The sequence below is a fragment of the Carettochelys insculpta genome, chromosome 5 (genome assembly GCF_033958435.1).
Source record: "Carettochelys insculpta isolate YL-2023 chromosome 5, ASM3395843v1, whole genome shotgun sequence".
Classification (NCBI taxonomy): Eukaryota; Metazoa; Chordata; order Testudines; family Carettochelyidae; genus Carettochelys; species Carettochelys insculpta.
Window position 1 is genome coordinate 43,191,718 of NC_134141.1, and position 17,238 is coordinate 43,208,955.

The 17,238-nt window shown below is 45.0% G+C and overlaps 1 protein-coding gene across 1 annotated transcript; it reads right to left on the reverse strand.

Moving 5' to 3' along the window:
* Positions 1-364: 364 nt before the first annotated feature.
* Positions 365-16,817, reverse strand: PPIC (peptidylprolyl isomerase C). Its single transcript, XM_074995004.1, has 5 exons — positions 16,641-16,817; positions 6,049-6,162; positions 5,276-5,369; positions 2,337-2,521; positions 365-1,347 (listed from the first exon to the last, which is right to left on the reverse strand). Exons 1-5 carry the CDS (start codon positions 16,752-16,754, stop codon positions 1,222-1,224), a joined length of 633 nt encoding a protein of 210 aa, XP_074851105.1. The 5' UTR covers positions 16,755-16,817; the 3' UTR covers positions 365-1,221.
* Between the last annotated feature and the right edge of the window lie 421 nt (positions 16,818-17,238).

Sequence of the window (17,238 nt, forward strand, 5' to 3'; positions counted from 1 at the left end):
ACTTTGGTTTATTTTTGAGTGGTGTTATGTACACAAATTCTGCATTTGTAAGTAGCACTTTCATGAAATGGGTAATAAAGTAGGAGTAAATATGAAAATACTATCTCTTAGGTTTTTTATAATGCAAATATTTTTCATAAAATCAACAACATAAAGTGAGTATTGTATGTTGTATTCTGTATTGGAATAAATACATTTGAAAATGTGGAATATGTCCAAAATATTTAAATGGTATTCTATCAGTGTAATTAAACCAGCCATAAATAGCAGTTATTTTTTAATCTTGCAATTGATCACATTTTTTGAAATTGTTTGACAAGCCTATTTAAAACATATATTGAAAATGAAGGAAAAACTATTTACCTCATATTACAAAAGTTTAATATTGAATACATATATAAACAGTCATCAAATGAGCCATTGTACATACCTTGTTTAAAAACTATCAGATTTGTACGTCTGGTATCAGAGGCCCAGAAGAGTTACAAAGCTCCAAGTCTAATAACATGCAGTCTTTCTAGTGTTTAACAAACCTTTTAATTGTTGAAACTTTGGTTGCCTTCTGATCTGCAGAGCCAGGCTTGCTGTGCATATAAAATCCCTCATGCATTGCGAGAGATTGTTTTTAAAATGAATTATTAGATAGATTTTATGTCTAAAAAGTCATCTTCTCTGTCTTAATCCTGCACTTTCAGGAGCTGATTTTGAATGGGTAAGCCTCTTCTGTTTCTAAAATAAGCTGCACCAATATATATTTAATAGAGCTGGTTGACATTTTTTTCTGCTTTTCACAAAATTTTACATGATTTTACTAAAATTTTAACAAATTATTTGAAAAATTGTTTATCAGAGCCCTGGTTTCAGGATGTAAAGGATTTCAGTGAACATGTCAGTAACAAATATGGAAAATTTCACAGCAAAGCAGAAAATTAATCCATTTTCAAAAACTGGAACAATGAAACTTTTTTTTTCACAAAATCATATTCCTGATTTTTGACCAGTTCTAAGTTTTAGTGAAATGTCCCTTATGTTTCAAAAAGTGCTTAGTCCCTGAACTGTCAACATGAATACATAGATTTTGCATATTACAGCTGCTGGGTTTATCACATTGTGCACTGACAGCACTAAGCATTTATATGGAAGAAGTCATTGAATATCTGCACCCAAATATTATCCCCCAAAGTCATTATATTTTCTCCTCCATAGTAGCTGTTTAGTTCCTCAATCCTCTACTTCAACTACAAATGGTTCCTTTACAGCTATCTTGCCACTGTTCACGATCACACAGTCTTGAAGCGGGCGGTCATGTTCATCTGTCTGCTGAAGTTCTATGGTGTGCACCACAGACTATTAAAACAAAATACTTGAATTTAGTAAGAAAAACAAGGCTTGCTCATATCCAACACAAGGTTAAAGGCTAAGTCCCCTTTGCATAAACATACATTTTCTGCAGATTTTTTTATATCCGTCTTTTACTGCTCTGTTCTCATATAACTAAGCCACGCTGGAGGGTTAGGTAACACCTCAACACCTAGCAAGAAGCATGAACTCAAATGCCAAGTGCCACGGTATCAAGGGTGGACCATTTTTAGCAAGAACACTGTTTTGTCAGAGCAAAACAGGAACTGGAAGTATCCTTGCAGATGTTCAGATTAACAAGCACAGGATTACATCCATGCTCTATCATCAGAAATTGAACCCTTCTAATCAGAATACCCGACTTGTGTTTGGTGTAATCTAACTCTTCCTCTCTCACTCTGTATAAATCCTCTCTTACCTATACCAAAATACTGAGCAGGCATCATGACCTCCACTCAGTTGGGGATGGGGAATATACAAGCCTGACACCAGGCACTCACTTAAAATGCTGTTTTGGAAGACACAATATATAGCTAGTCTTATCCACATCTGGCCTGAGGTATTTTTGCCAATAAATTAAGTTCTGATTTAATATTTACTCTGAATCCTCAAGAAAAGTTTCAGCTGCTGTGTGGCTCCTTAAAAAAATTGATCAAATGACGTCTTCATGTTCAATATAGAAAATAGCTACACAGAACAAAACCAATGAGCAGTCCTTTGACGCCGTAAAGACTAACACATTCATTTGAGCATCAGCTTTCGTAGGGCGGTCCCACTTCATCAGAGGCATTATTTGTATATGTTATAGATAACACAGACCAAATTCTGCTGTCAACTACAGTAATATAAATCAAATACACACTGTGGCAACAGAGCCAAATCTGTTCAGACTGACCTACTTCGATACTCTCTCTCTCTCTCTCTCTCTCTCTCTCTCTGTCACACACACACACACACACTTTTTTGTATTCACTTACCATTCCATCAATCACTTTGCCAAATACTACATGTTTTCCATCCAACCAGGAAGGTTTTGTCACAGTGATGAAGAACTGAGAACCATTGGTATCTGGACCAGAATTAGCCATGCTGACCCATCCAATTCCATAGTGCTTGAGTTTAAAGTTCTCATCTGGGAACCTCTCTCCGTAGATACTTATGCCTGTCATACAAAAATAAAAGCAGGTTTAGAAGTGTACCAGCAGCAATATAATTAAATACATAGAATTAAAACATTCTATTTGGTCCAGAAAGCAGGAAATTTAATAACAGTACAATTTATTGTAATTAAGATGATTCAGGCTTTGGGTAATCCCAGCTCCTTCATTGCTATACGCACCACAGTGAAGGTGCTGTAATGCAAAACCACTTCATAAGTACCACAGAATATCTTTGATAAGCCTATCTGTAGACATGGAAAAATGTGCTCAGCCCTCTACGACTACTTTAAAACAAGATAATAAGAGTTACTGAAAAAAAAAATTAGCCAAGTCTTGTAATTCTTTAGCATGTAACTTTCTAACCAAACCATGCGTTTTCTAACATGAATTCTGTTTTTTCTTTTTAAGCAGAGTCCCTTAGGCTAATGCAAATTTAGTTACCATCCATGGGAATGTATTTAATTAATTACAGAAAGACTGCACTGATTTTAAAGTTGAATTCACAAGTGCAAATATGAATCAATGTAGATTTCAACTTTGCCATTATGAAAGAAGGCTCCATGAATCATCTGTCTCTGACTCTGTACGTGTACGTATGCACAGTGCCGAGCACAATGGGGCCCTATTCTCAGCTGCAGAGCTGTCCTACCCATAGGACAGTTTGGGACCACTGCTCCAGATCCAGCAGATGCTGCCACAATTGTCCTCTGGACAGTGTCCAGAGCAACATAGGGCATTACCCGGGAGTTGGGCATGTGGTGGCAGCAGGCATCACGCCACCCCTACTCACTGCAATGGTGGGAGCTCAAGCACCCTGGCAGCCTGCTCCACCCCACCATGCTGCCCTCCCCCAGCCCGCTGTGCTCTGCTTCACCACAGCAACAGGAAGCAGAGCTCTCTGACCCCAAGGTACTTCACTTCCTGCCATCACCATGAAGCAGAGCACGGTGGGAATGTGTCAGGGCATCATGAAACACGTTGCCTGGTTGCTCAAGCTCCTGCCACCACCGTAAGTGCAGGAGGGGCCTCAACCCCCTGCTGCCGCTCCATGCCAGGCCTCCCAGTGATCCCCAGGCCTATGTTGCTTGTGGGAAGGGGAGAGAGTTTGGGAGAAGGAGTGGAGCAGGGGTGGGGGCAGGGCCTGTGAGAGTGAGTTGTCCTGCCCCCTCCCATCCACTCCCTGCTCACCTGGCCTATTATAACAAATATGATCAATGGTAACACAATGCAGTTTTCATTGTATTGTTAGATTGGCTCTTGGGTGCTCTAACCTTCTCTGAGATGTATTTTCATCCTCCCCATAATGTGTTCCAGTGGGGAATCACTGGCACTATTGTGCCGACAACTCAAACTGGAAGTTGGTGAAGGAGCAGGCAGGCAGGGGAGGAGTACAGACAACAGAAGAGGACAATCTTGCAGAAAGAGTGCATCCTCCGCAAGGGAGACTGCCCCTTCGCAGTTAAGTGCTGGCTCCAGAAAAAGTCTGTGCTTGCCACTTCCTGCTGAGTGAACCAGGTGAGTAGAGAGATCATCTGATGTGAAAAAGCAATGTGGAACACAAAGCTTATTTTCAAATCTCTCTCTCAGATTTCATCCTTCATTGGTACGAGATGCTTCCCACACAGACACATTTCCAAGTAAATTAAGGGAATTGTGGTGATCTGGGCAGGAAGCTTTTAATCAAGTAAGTAGCTGTAGGAAGATGTATGGGCATTCTTGTACATTTATTTTAAATGACTAACGCAAATTCTTGCCCTCAACATTTTGATTCTTCTGCTCAGGAATGGCAGAAACAATTTTATTGTTTGCAGAGGTAAAAAGGATGACTACTTGGATACCAATGTATTAAGATAGCAATTGGAATGAGATGCTGAACAATCCAGATTTCAGTTCCATGTCTCATCCTTGTCAGTCCTTAACCAATTTTCTCCCAGTAGATTTACAAGGATGGGAAGTCTACCTTCCACTGGAGCATTAGGCAAGGATCAGTTTTTGGAAATGGATGAGCAAAAGTATGTGGAGAGACACTAGCAGTCCTGGACCTTGCACTTGTGTATTAGCTTACTGTACTTAAGGCAAGTCCAGGATACAAACAAAATTACACATCAAGTTTTCTCCAAAGACCAAGGGACAGAATCCTCAAGCAGCCAATGCAGTGAACTTGCACCATTACTAGAGGCCTGACTGGAGGAAGGACCATAGGCTACACTCAAACTCACGAGTATGAGTGTCTGGTAACCTCAGCTTCTAGAATGTGAATGCAGATCTTACTGCTGCTTCTGTATCCTATCTTCCTGTGGACAGTACTGTTCAAAACCACTTAAACATTTTCCTAGGAACATGGTTAAAAAGAAAATACTTATGGACATAGGAGAGGAAAAGCAACCTTTCCCCATACCACATACATAAATAAGAATCCTTCACAAAACCTAGACTATTCTCCTAAGCCTGTTGGAGTTGCTCACCATTGTTTTATAACATCCTCAGCACATAATATGTTGAGGTCCCACTCCATCATCACAGGAAACTGGTCATATTTCAGTTGACATTGTGAAGCTTTAAATTTACACAGCATCTGGTAACTAAAGTTTTGGTAGCTAAAATCCCATGACCTTGGAATCAACTGTTCTAAATACTTCCAAATCTACAATGTCTTTGGCATCCATTGTAACTCAATTAAATGTTTGCTCATTCTTTCATAACTGAATATGCATGTAAAGCTGCTACGGAGAGTTGGAGGATCCTAAGCAAGTTACCTCCAGTTCCATCTCCAGCTGTGAAGTCTCCACCTTGAATCATGAAATCTTTGATCACACGATGAAATTTACTTCCTTTGTACCCATATCCTTTCTAAGAAAAGGAATAAAGCTCCAAATTAGTATATATTCTTTTTTATGCAGGACATTTTTCTATGGCAGATGGAAAGAGGAAAGCAATCTAAACGACAGGGTTTCGCAGTTTATAACCAAAACACAAAAAAAATTGTAAAAGAACACTTTGTAATCGGCCACTGCTGCCACTGCTCCTACTTCCAAAACCCCAGCAAGACACAAAATACATGAATCAAAATAAGGATGTGAGTGCTACTCATGCTATGGTGGGGTATCACAAAAATCTGTGACAGAAGAGTGACAATCTACTTACACAAGAGTGACAATAAGCCACAACATTTTTCCTAGTTCAAGCGATCCTTATTTGCCTTTTTTTAATGATCTTAGTGCCCACATTTATTAGACCATCTAGGGATGACTAAGTGCATAGTTTAAGGACCAAGGATTTCAAAGGCTGATTTAGTAACCTGCAGAACGAAATTTTGAGAACAAAGCTGTGAAAGGCATTCGGAAGTATAGGTCGGAGAGACAGGCCCATGAGTTAGTCCTCTCACATTAGTATCCCCAGAATGAAAAACTAGTAGACAATTAATGCAGAAAGTTGAAAACTATGTCATTTTGTAAAACTGTACTTGTTTCACCTTTTTTTTTCTCCACTTAAATTTGTATGCTACGTAAGAGAAAGAAAACAAACATACTTCCCCGGTTGCCAGTGCAACGAAGTTCTCAACAGTCTTTGGGACAACTTTTCCAAACAATCCAATTACAATTCTGCCAACATTTTGCTCTCCTATCTTCACATCAAAGAAAACCTGGACATTTTTATGAAGAAAACAAAATTATAGATCAATATAATCAAAACAGAAAGACTAAACTTTAGAAGTGTAAAACAAACAATCTTTGGATGGTATTATGTGAATGGAGTACTAAACAGCATGCACTTTTAAGAAAAACCTCTTAAAAACCAGTTTATTCACAAATTAAGCAGAAGAATGTGCTAAGCATTGTGAATACAAGTTCTGGAGTTTCATTAATCACTTTAAAATACTCAGACAGAAAGCTGCATAAAGATACCATACCAAACCTGTCAGCATGTTTCTAAGAGTTTTTTACAGATGCCAATACCAAGCTGTTACCATAATTTGTTGGTAAAGATATGCCAACTTCTGGCATTCATGAATATCAAAAGAGGGGAAACAACCAATGCTGCTGCTCCAGAATTATTTTCTGTTAGATGCTTGAAGAAAGCTGAGTTATAGTATATTAATAATGTAGTTCAAAATATATGAATCAATTTTATTTGAATGTGCAGATATATATTCTAAAGAGATTAAAAACATGAACAGCAGTAAGAAAGTGAGATATCTTTCAAGTTTACAAAAATCTAAGAATTTTGGACCTGCTAAGAAACACTGACTTCTCCCCATCTCCCCCAGTGACTGTTTGTGTCATACTATGTGGTATTTGATGTTCCTTTATGGCATTCAACAAAATACTGTGTGGTCAACAACTTGGTGCTCTCTCTCTCTCTCTCTCTCATGAATGTGTCCTTCATTCTTTCCTTCCAGCTTTTTCAGTAATGTCTCCTGACCTTTCGAATATGAAGGTTGATAGAGCTGTCCAAATACTGGGCAAGGAGGGGACTGTGATCCATCTAGTCCATTTTCCTGCCACTTGTCATCAACACCCTACTTTTCAGATGAACAGATCTAGAATTATTATTCAGTTCTGGTTAGAGCACAGATTTTCAGAACTACACTCATGAAAACCACACGTACTTTTCTAAATCTGGCGCTAACACAAATTTAAGAAAACTGGGTTTTTATCTCCTGTTCATTCTCAATTATCAAGCTCACACTTGTTTATGATCACCATGAAATAGAAATGTCTACCCTTCAGCTGCTACAGAATTTTTTAAGGATACATAAATGTTTACACCAGTTTACAACAGGTGTGACCATCCTGAGATATCCATATGGCTTGGCACATTCATCTGCCTTACACTCTATACATGTCTGAAGCAAATTATTGTCTGTTCATGAGATGGATCAGCAGTAAAAGCAGTAAGCACTCAGTGAGCCCTGCAACACACTGGGGCATGTTAAATTAAGATAAATGTTCTCTTAATCGATACGAGAATGTCAGTGTTTTATGTTTGACTCATATCTGGCTGATCTCATAGTTCCTGCTTTTCGAGTTTTGGCAAGTAGGGGTAAGAAGAGAACAACCCAGTGCAGCAGAACACAAAGGAAAGATGGCAAGGCTTCCACCTTCCTACACTGCAAGGTTTAAAAAAAAAAAAATGGAGACCTAGAGGGAGAAGTTTCAGGGTATGACTGAACTCCGAGACACAGATGGTTAAAGAATTAGTTGAGCCACTATAAATACTAGAAAACAGGTCCAACTAGTACTTCAGTGAGGACTGAAGTATGAATACAATTAAATAGTGTAAGGTTATTTATAAAAGTAATATTACAAAGCACAGATTCTGTTTAGCTAATGAAAGTTTGAATGGTGCAAATATCTGCTGTAAGAGGATATACTGGGATTCATTTGCTAATTGTTACAAAACACATATAATGAAAATGCTAGAAGTTTGATGGATGAAGTACTGTGCCTTGTATTGAAGGAGGATACAGATATAATAGGCATCACAGAAGATTAGTGGAATAAGGATGATTAATAGGACACAGTAATACCAAGGTATAAAATATATTAGACAGAAAAGGTTGTGCTGCAGGAGGAGTGGTACTATATGTGAAAGAAATCATAGAATCAAATGAAGTCAAAATATTAAATGAACCAAACTGTACCATAGAATAGTAATTCCATGCTCTAATAATAAGAATATAGCAGGGACATACTGATCAGGAGGGTGATAGTAACTGTAAAATGCTTATGGAGATTAGACAGGCTACAAAAGTAAAAAACTCAAAAATAATGGGGGATTTCAACTATCCACACAAGGACTGGGTGCCTGTCACCTCAGGACAAGAGGCAGAGAAAAGGTTTCTTGGCAAATGATTTTTTCTTGGAGCAGCTAATCTTAGAACCCACAAGAAAAGAGGCCATTCTTGATTTAGTCCTAAGTGGAGCAGAGAATCAGGTTCAGTAAGTGGACCACATGATGATAGTGACCACAATATAATTAGATTTAACATCCATAGTAATAGTAGTAAGCCTCTTCCACTCCTACATCTTGGAGCAGAAGCCAATGACAACCATTCATGTGGTGACAAAAACATGATAGAAGCCCAAAACTGGAGTATTCAATTTCAGAAACAGGCTATACACAAAAATTAGCAGATTAGTTAAACAGAAATTAAAAGGTACAGTGCCAAAAATGAAATTCCTGCAAGCTGCATGGAAATATTTTAGAGACACTATAATAGATGCTCAACTTAAATGTATTCCCCAAATTTTAAAACCAAAGAAGTGCTATGATGACTTAACAAGCAAGTAAAAGAAGCAGTTAAGAGATAAAAATGTGTTGTTTAAACAGTGGAAATTAAACCCTTGTGAGGAAAATAGAAAGGAGCATAAACCTTTGGCAAATGAAGTGTAAAAACGGAATTAGGAAGTCCAAAACATAATTTGAAGAACAGCTGGCCAAAATCTCTAAAAATTAATAGCATTTTTTAAGGTCTCTCGGAAGCAAAAAACCTTGTTGGGCCACTGGAATTGAGATGCCAATAGAACACTCCAGGATGATAAGACCATTGCAGAGAAACTACATGAATCAGTCTTCCTGGCTGAGCATGTGAGGGAGATCCCCAAATCTGAGCCATTCTTTTTAGGTGAAATAGCTGAGGAACTGTCTCAGACTGAGGTGTCATTAGAGGAGGTTCTGGAACTGGTAAACAGTAAGTCACCAGGACCAAATGGCATTCACCCAAGCATTCTGAAGGAACTTAAATGTGACACTGCAGAATTACTAGCTGAAGTTTGTAACCTAGACTTTAAATCAGCTTCTGTCTCAAATGACTGGAGGATAGCTGAGGTGACCCCAATTTTTGAAAAGGGCTCCAGAAGTGATCCTGTCCATTCCAGGCTGACAAGTCTAATTTCAGTAACAGGTAAACTGGTGGAAAATATAATAAAGAACAGAATTGTCAGACGTGCAGATGAACCTAATTTCTTGGGAGAGAGTTAACGTGGTTTTTGTAAAGGAAAATCATGCCTCACCAATCTACTAAAAGTCATTGAGATAGGTCAACGCACATTTGCATAAGGGGGATCCAGTGGTTATAGTGTACTTAGGTTTCCAGAAAACTTTTGACTGGTCTGTCACCCAAGGCTCTTAAGCAAAGTAAGCTGTCATGAAATAAAAAGATAAGTCCTGTCATGGATTGGTAACTGGTTCAAAGATAGGAAACAAAAGGTAAGAATAAATGGTCAGTCTTGAAACTAGAGAAAAGTAACTAGTCGTGTCCCCTATGGGTCTGTACTGCACCAATCCTATTCAACATATTCACAAATGATCTGGAGAAAGGGGTAATCACTGATATGGCAAAATCTGCAGATGATGCAAAAATGCTCGATAGTTAAGCCCACAGCAGACGGTGAAGACATTCAACAAGTGCTCACAAAACTGGTGAGCAGGCAACAAAGTGGCAGATGATGTCCATGTTAATAAATGCAGAGTAATGCGTACTGGAAAACATACTCCCAACTACAGATAGCAAACGGTGAGGTATAAATTAGCTGTTACCATTCAAGAAAGAGATCTTGGAGTCACTGGCTATTGTTACACTACAGAGTTTTGTCAACAGAGGTTTTGTCAACAAAACTTGTGGAGCGTTTATACACAAAACTGGCTTTGCTGACAGTGTCAACAAAATCAAGCACTTTCCCAGGCTGTGTTCTGCCTCACAACTTTGAGGCATAATGCTGCTGTCCACAGATTTCTGTCACCAAAGCAGCTGTGTAAATACCTGCAGGAGGCCTCTCTCGACAAAGCAGTCCCCCATGGCTGCTGGCCAGCTGGAGCCAGGAAGCTCTCTGTCCACATGAAGTACAGCTCTGAAGTACAGCTCTATGACTAGTGTTTAACCCAGCCTTTAAAGCTGTAAAGCTGTGACAGGAGACCGAGGCTGTGCCAGCAGCAGCGTGCTGACTGCTCACACAGTATGCCTCACAGCCATGAGAAGCCATGTCAGATGCACAGGCACCCCACGACCCTTCAGCACCCTTGGGGAGCTGGTCACAGGGCTCCCAGCATCCTGCCAGGGGCAGCAAACACAGGGCACCCTCCTGGAACAGGCCAGAGCTGGAGGACCTGCTGAACCTGTGGGTGGTGGAGGAGGTGCTCCTGGACCGTGCAGCGAAGAGGCACAATGCCCCCTGGGTATGCCCGCCTTGCTGCAGCTCTGGATGACCGAGGCCACACCGCCCACACTCTTGAGCAGATGCAGGCAAAGAGCAAGGAGCTGTAGCAAGGCTATGTGCGTGCCTAGGATGCCTGCCATAGGTCAGGGCAGGGACAGCCACCTGCACCACTATAAAGAACTACACCAGCTCCTTGGGGGGAGACGACAGTGCAGAGTGTGTCGTGCCCATCAGCAGCACAAAACAGGCCGTCCAACCACAGGAGCCGGAGCAGCTGAGATCAGGGCCAGAGGCACACTCAGACTTGGACGACTCTGACCAGGAGACCCTTATCATTGTCTTGGAGTCAGGCACCTCCACCAAAGCAATAACGCCACACATCTGGTGAGTACCCCAGGGATCACACAGCCTGGGGCATAGGGGGCAGGCTCACATGGGGCACATCGCATGCTCACCAGCTTGGCCTGGGTGGGGCCCCAGATGCGGGGCCAGTATGTGCGAGAATACACCCAACAGTGTGTCCCACCAAGCCCCAGCAGGCAGTCCCTGGCACAACCGGCTGCACTGGTCACTGGGTCCTAGGGGGGCAAGGGTCGCGGCTCATTATTGAAAAGAGGCAAGACCTCGGGGCCATGTCGTGGAAATGACTTACTATCTCTTCCCTTCCTCTTCTATACAGCTGCACCATCAGAGGGCCACGAAAGCTCTGCAATGTCACCTGGACCTGCCAGTCTCAGACCAGCACCTGCTGCAGCTGACACCCCACAACCACGGGGGTAGGCGCACATGCAATGGATATACACACCATAGAGTAGGAGGCACTCTGCCTCTACACAACCACCCTGGCGTGCCAAAACGAGCTTCAGAAACAGATGTTGGAGTTGGGAGCAGTCCCTGCAACAGCATGGGCTGTTCCTGGCGCAGCGTGAGCAGACATGGGACCGATTTATGGTCACTGACGTTCGATCATGCAGACCAGCTAGGAGGCCACACTGCCGAAGGATGCCCGTTCGCTGCCTCCGGCACCCCTGGTCCCCATCCTGTGCCTGCCCTTGCCCCAGCTCCCCCTCAAGCCCCTGTCCCCCACCTCCCTGCTGCCTCAGCCCAGGCCCTCCTGGCCCTATGCCTGAGGCCATGCTGCAGACACTGCAGTGGGCGATGTCCATTGCCAACGCGAATGCCCCTCCTGTCATCCTCGTCCCTGCCTCCCCCACTGCCCCCACATCCTGCCCCAGCCCTGGCTTTGCAAGCACCACACCTCCCCATGCTCTCGGCCCCAACACAGCCACAACAGGGATCCCAAATCCACAGCAGGAGGGGATCCCATTCTGTGTCCAGCTCCTCCTTGGGGGTGCCCCCTCCCCACCCCCTCCATGGAGATACCTCCCACTCCCAGGTGTTTGGGGTTGGCTTTTGTACATAGTTTTTGGCTTGTAAATGAATAGTGTGGAGCACAGTGTTTTATTGCTTCATCAAAGCTGTCTCTCAGTCCTGGGGGATGGCTGTGAAGGGGCAAGTGGGTGAAGGGAGGGGTTGTGCTAGGAACGGGATAGGGCTAGCGACCCAAGGACTGCAGTGCAGCATGCCCTGCAGGCAGATTACTGGGGACTGTTGACAAAGCTCTCCCATAGGGCCTTCCTGATGCAGACCCCTTCCATGTCCACCAGGCAGGCTGGGGCTGCAGCTGGCTGCTTGAACCCGTTTTGCCTCCACTCCCTACCCTTGAAGGAAGACCTCATCCTTTGCCTCCACAAGGTTGTGGAGGATGCAGCATGCAGCCACCACTTCAAGGACGTGGGTGACACCCATGTCTAGGCATGTGAGGAGGCAACGGAATAGCCCGTTTAAATGCCCAAGGCACACTCAACTTGGAGAAGTGCCCGGTTTAGGTACCCATTAAAGCTCAGGTCCACGTGCCCAGTGTATGGCCACATCAGCCACAGCACAACACAGATTCAACCTGTGGAATTCTTTGCCAGATGTTGTGAAGACCAGGACTTTAAGAGGGTTCAAAAGTACGTACATTCAGGGGATATAGATCCATCAGTGGCTCATTAGCATGCCACATCCCCCACCATGCAAAGGGGCAGGTTGACTTCCCCTGTGGCCATGTTGTGCTGGGGGACAAAAGTACCCGCCTCCATCTGATGGAACAGGTTGGAGTTTCAGAATATCCTCACATTATGTGCCCGGCTTGACCACACAACATAGATGTTCATGAATCACCCATGCTGGTCCACCTGGATGGGGGAAAAGACCAAATGCACGTGACGGGCTTTGCAAGGCAGCCTCTGATCCCCAGCAGGTGCCTCTGCCCCCACCTAGCATCTCCTAAGGCACCCCTTATGCTCCCCCCCGGGTGACAGCAGGTCTCTGAGAGGGTGGGACAGCATGGCCCCCCCTGAGGGCAGGGCCGCATCTATCCCCCTCCCCTCGGGCCAGGACTGCAGCTCGTGGGTGGCTTACCTACATGATGATGACCCCGACGGTACACTTCCCCTCCCTGAATTGCTTCTCGATGGAGCAGTAACTGTCTGGGGTGGCGAGCTTTCACAATGAAATTGCCACTCATTTCTCAACGGGGGGGCCAGTCGCATGTGGGTGTACCATCTCCATAGTGTGGATGCCAACCAGGTGCAGAGCTCGTTTCATGCAGAAGTTCTGAGTTCATTGTTAATTGTCCCACTCCCCCAATACTATTCAGTCCCACCAGTCTGCACTGGTGTTGAATCGCCAGACCTGCCTTAGCATCCAGGGCAGCAAGGGAAGAGGGGACACGGGGGCAGCAGGGGCAACTGCATCATCGTCTGAGTCCAGCGGCTCCTCCCAAAGGTGAGGGAGGAGAGTCAGCAGTAAAGTGTGCAGCACCTGCAACAGCAGCTGGGCAATGAGGGGCCCATGGTTCCCTTGGGCGGGTAGGTCTCTTGAGAGCAGGGTGGATTCCCTGCTCTAGGCTGCCTGTGCCTTGCACATGTAAGCAGGGCTCAGTGTGGCCAGGCACTGACCATGGGGGATGGGGAGGCCGTTTAAGGGTGTGCCTGGCCGGAGCCCCCAGAAGGACTTGCCAGCTGCATGACCCTGTTTGATTGGCGTGGGGAGCCCTGTTCTATCGAAAGGGCCACCAGGTGTCTGGCCACTCTCTGTCGACAAAACAGATCAACAGAGCGATCCACTTATGTGTGTACACGCAATCTGTCAACAGAGGTTTAGTTGGGAAAACTCCCCCGACAGTGACTTCTGTCGACAGATCACTGTAGTGTAACCATAGCCATTGTGTTTTCTGTCATCTGCTCAATGTGCAGCAGCAGTCAAAATAGCAACCAGAAAGACGGTGATGATTAAGAAAACAATACATAATAAGAGAGAAAATATCATATTGTCTCTTTATAAATTTATGGTATCCCCTCATCTTGAACAGTGTGTGCCAATGTGGTCACCTCATCTCAAACAAGATATATTGGAGCAGGAAAAAGGTTCAGAAAAGGGCATCAATTACATTAGGGGTATGGAACAGCTGCCTATAAAGAGATTAATATGACTGGGACTTCTCAGCTTGAAAAAGAGATATCTAAGGCTTCGTCCAGAATACAGACCTGTCGGAAGAGATCTGCCATTTGGGAGCATTCTGTTGACATCCCAGTTCCACGAGGAAGAAGGGATGTCTTGACAGAGGGTTTTTCCCCCAACAGTTGGCCCCATGTCAATGAGCCAAATGTCAGAAAAGCCTCTTCTGACAGAATTGTTGGCAAAAGATACGCAAATGCAATTGTGCAATTTGCATACCTTTGGCCAACAGTTCTCAATGATCTGGTCATAGCCCAAGAGGGGACATGACAGAGATAACAAAATCATGAGTGGTGTGAAGAAAGTAATAAGGAAAAGTTATTTACTTCTAACAGAAGAGCTAGGCGTCACCAAATGAAATTAATAGGAAGCAGGTTTGAAACCAAAGGAAGTACTTCTACGCACAACACAGATTCAACCTGTGGAATTCCTTGCCAGATGTTGTGAAGATCAGGACTTTAAGAGGGTTCAAAAATATCTACATTCATGGGATATAGATCCATCAGTGGCTGTTAACAGGTGAGCGGGGATGGTGTCCTTAACCTCTGTTTGTCACAGCTGGTTTGGGTGACAGGACGATGGATCACTTTATGATTATCTGTTCATTCCATCTGGGACACCTGGCATTGGCCACTGCTGGAAGACAGCATACTGGGCTAAATGGACCTTTAGTGACCCAGTGTGGGCATTCTTATTATGCTCTCATGTAATATTAAAATACTCTTCAAGAAATGCAGCTGTGTCAAATACCTAAAGGCACCTGGCGTTTCTTCTCGTTTCCCCTAAGCAGCTGAAATGTGATTGTTATAGTGTAACTGTAACCTCATACCTTAATATTTCATTTGCATATTATAGCCACAAAATGCCAAACACTTGGCAGGAATCAACATTTATATGAATAATGAAAATATCAAATAAGATTAGAAGAGACACAAGTAAAATAAACTACAGCTATATAGGCTAACCACCAACTGACTGGAGCAAGGCAAAAGATTTGGCAAGAAACAAATTGTTCCAAAATTATCCATTGCAGAGTTTCTTGCATCTTCCTCTGATGTTCCTGCCAAACATTGAGACACCATGCTGGCCTAGAGTATTTCTGGACTGATTTCACCCAGAAATGCCTGTGTGTGCCTAGCTCCACTGATGTAATGCAGCAATAACAGGCACTAGTACTAACTTTGATGTCGTTTTTGCCTGTGAATGCCTGTATAAACATGCAGTCACAGGGATTTTGCTCTTACAGTGCCTGACATTAGAAAGGCTCCTGGGGGACAGATCTAGATGTAATTTGCTGTTGTTTTGTTGCGTTCAACAGACTCCCACTGCCTTCAGTCTACTCCATGAGAGTTTATTCTGCATTCCACCCATAAAAGTGACATCAAAAGGGTCATCTCATCTAATGGGTTAACATTCACCACAGCCCCTGTGAAATTGATAAGTACTGTTAGTCCCCGTGTATATACTCAGGAAACAGGCTGGTCACGGGCCAGTTATGGTATGGAGAACTGCAGTAATGCATCTGACAAAGCGGACCTCTGCCCATGAAAGCCTATGTTCGAAAATATCTGTCAGTCTATAAGGTGCCATAGGACTTCTTGTTGTTTTTGAAGATACAGACTAACTCAGCTACCTCTCTGATGCAGTCCCTAGATGGCACTTCTGAGCTCAGCTCTTGCAGGCACTAGAGCAGGGGTGAGCAAAGTAAGGGGTTAGCCCCCTGGGGAGGCATAAAATTTCATAAAGGAGATGCAGCACCACTGGATACTGGTGGCAGGCTCATCCACCTCGTTAAAAATGTTGCAATATGTTACTGTTTTATGTCTGTGTATTCACATTTATATTCCCATTAATAACATGTTTACTTATTCTCTTACACATACCAAAAGGGATTGTTGGTTTTTTTTTCTTTTCCTAGGAGTGTAACCGGTATTTCCATTGGTTTGGATAATATCCGACAGGTGGGGGAGCCTATTAATTGCAAGGACGAAAAGCGGGGTCCCATGTGAAAAGCTGGCTCATCCCTGCACTTGAACATGGAAGAAACTGCACCCAGGGCACACGCTCTGAGCGCAGCTACCCATCTCTCCCGCGAGCAGCCCTCACTGGTCACAGCCCTGCCCTCCTTGCAACTTCCTTCATCCCCCGGACGGGGCGTCTCTGCGCCGGGACGGGCGGCAGTAAGTCACGCCGCTAACCACCCCCACTCCAGCCGCCAGCGCCAGTTGCTGCTAAGACCTAGCGTGCAGGTTACAGCGTGGAAGAGCGTGGGGGGGGCCGAGACCAGGCTCAGCGCGGTGCCGCCACCCCCCTCGGGCACTCCGCACCTCCCCACCCCTGGGACTGAGCGGGGCGGCGGCCGTCCCCCCTCCCCACCCTTGCGGCCGGGCGGAGTCACCTTGGCGGTCACGGTGGGGCCCCTCTTCTTGAAGCCCCCGGCCGCCAGGGGCCGCGCCAGGACGCTGAGGCACAGCAGGGCCCAGAGCAGCTGCCCGCCGGCGGCGCGGCCCATCTCTTGCTGCTGTGGCGGGCCCGGGGAGTGTGGGACGCGGCGAGGCGAGGGGCGCGTGCGCCTGGCTCCGCCCGCTGACACGGTGGCGAGAGGCGGGGAAAGGGGAGCCGGGAGCTGGCGGCGGGAGGGGGGTAAGTCCCTCTTCCCGCCCCCGCCTGCCAGGCTCTGCCCCCCCACCGGGTTTGCCCACAGCTGCGGCGGGAGGGCCGCGAGCGAGAGCGGCTTCTGGCTCCGCTCTGCTGCTGCTCGGCTCGGCCTGGCGAGGGGGCCGGGTGCTGCCCCGACGAGGTTGGCGGGGCAGTGGGCTCGGACTGCAGAGGCGCTGGGAGAAGGCGGGAAAGGGGCGCTGGGTCACTCGTGTATAAACCCTTTGTCGCAGCCTCGGCCAGAGCAAGGTTGCTCTTGGGTGGCGCTTTGGAGAGGGCGGTGTAAGCACCCACAGGGGGGCACCAGCCTCGCACCTCTGGAGCTCAGCGAAGGAGCC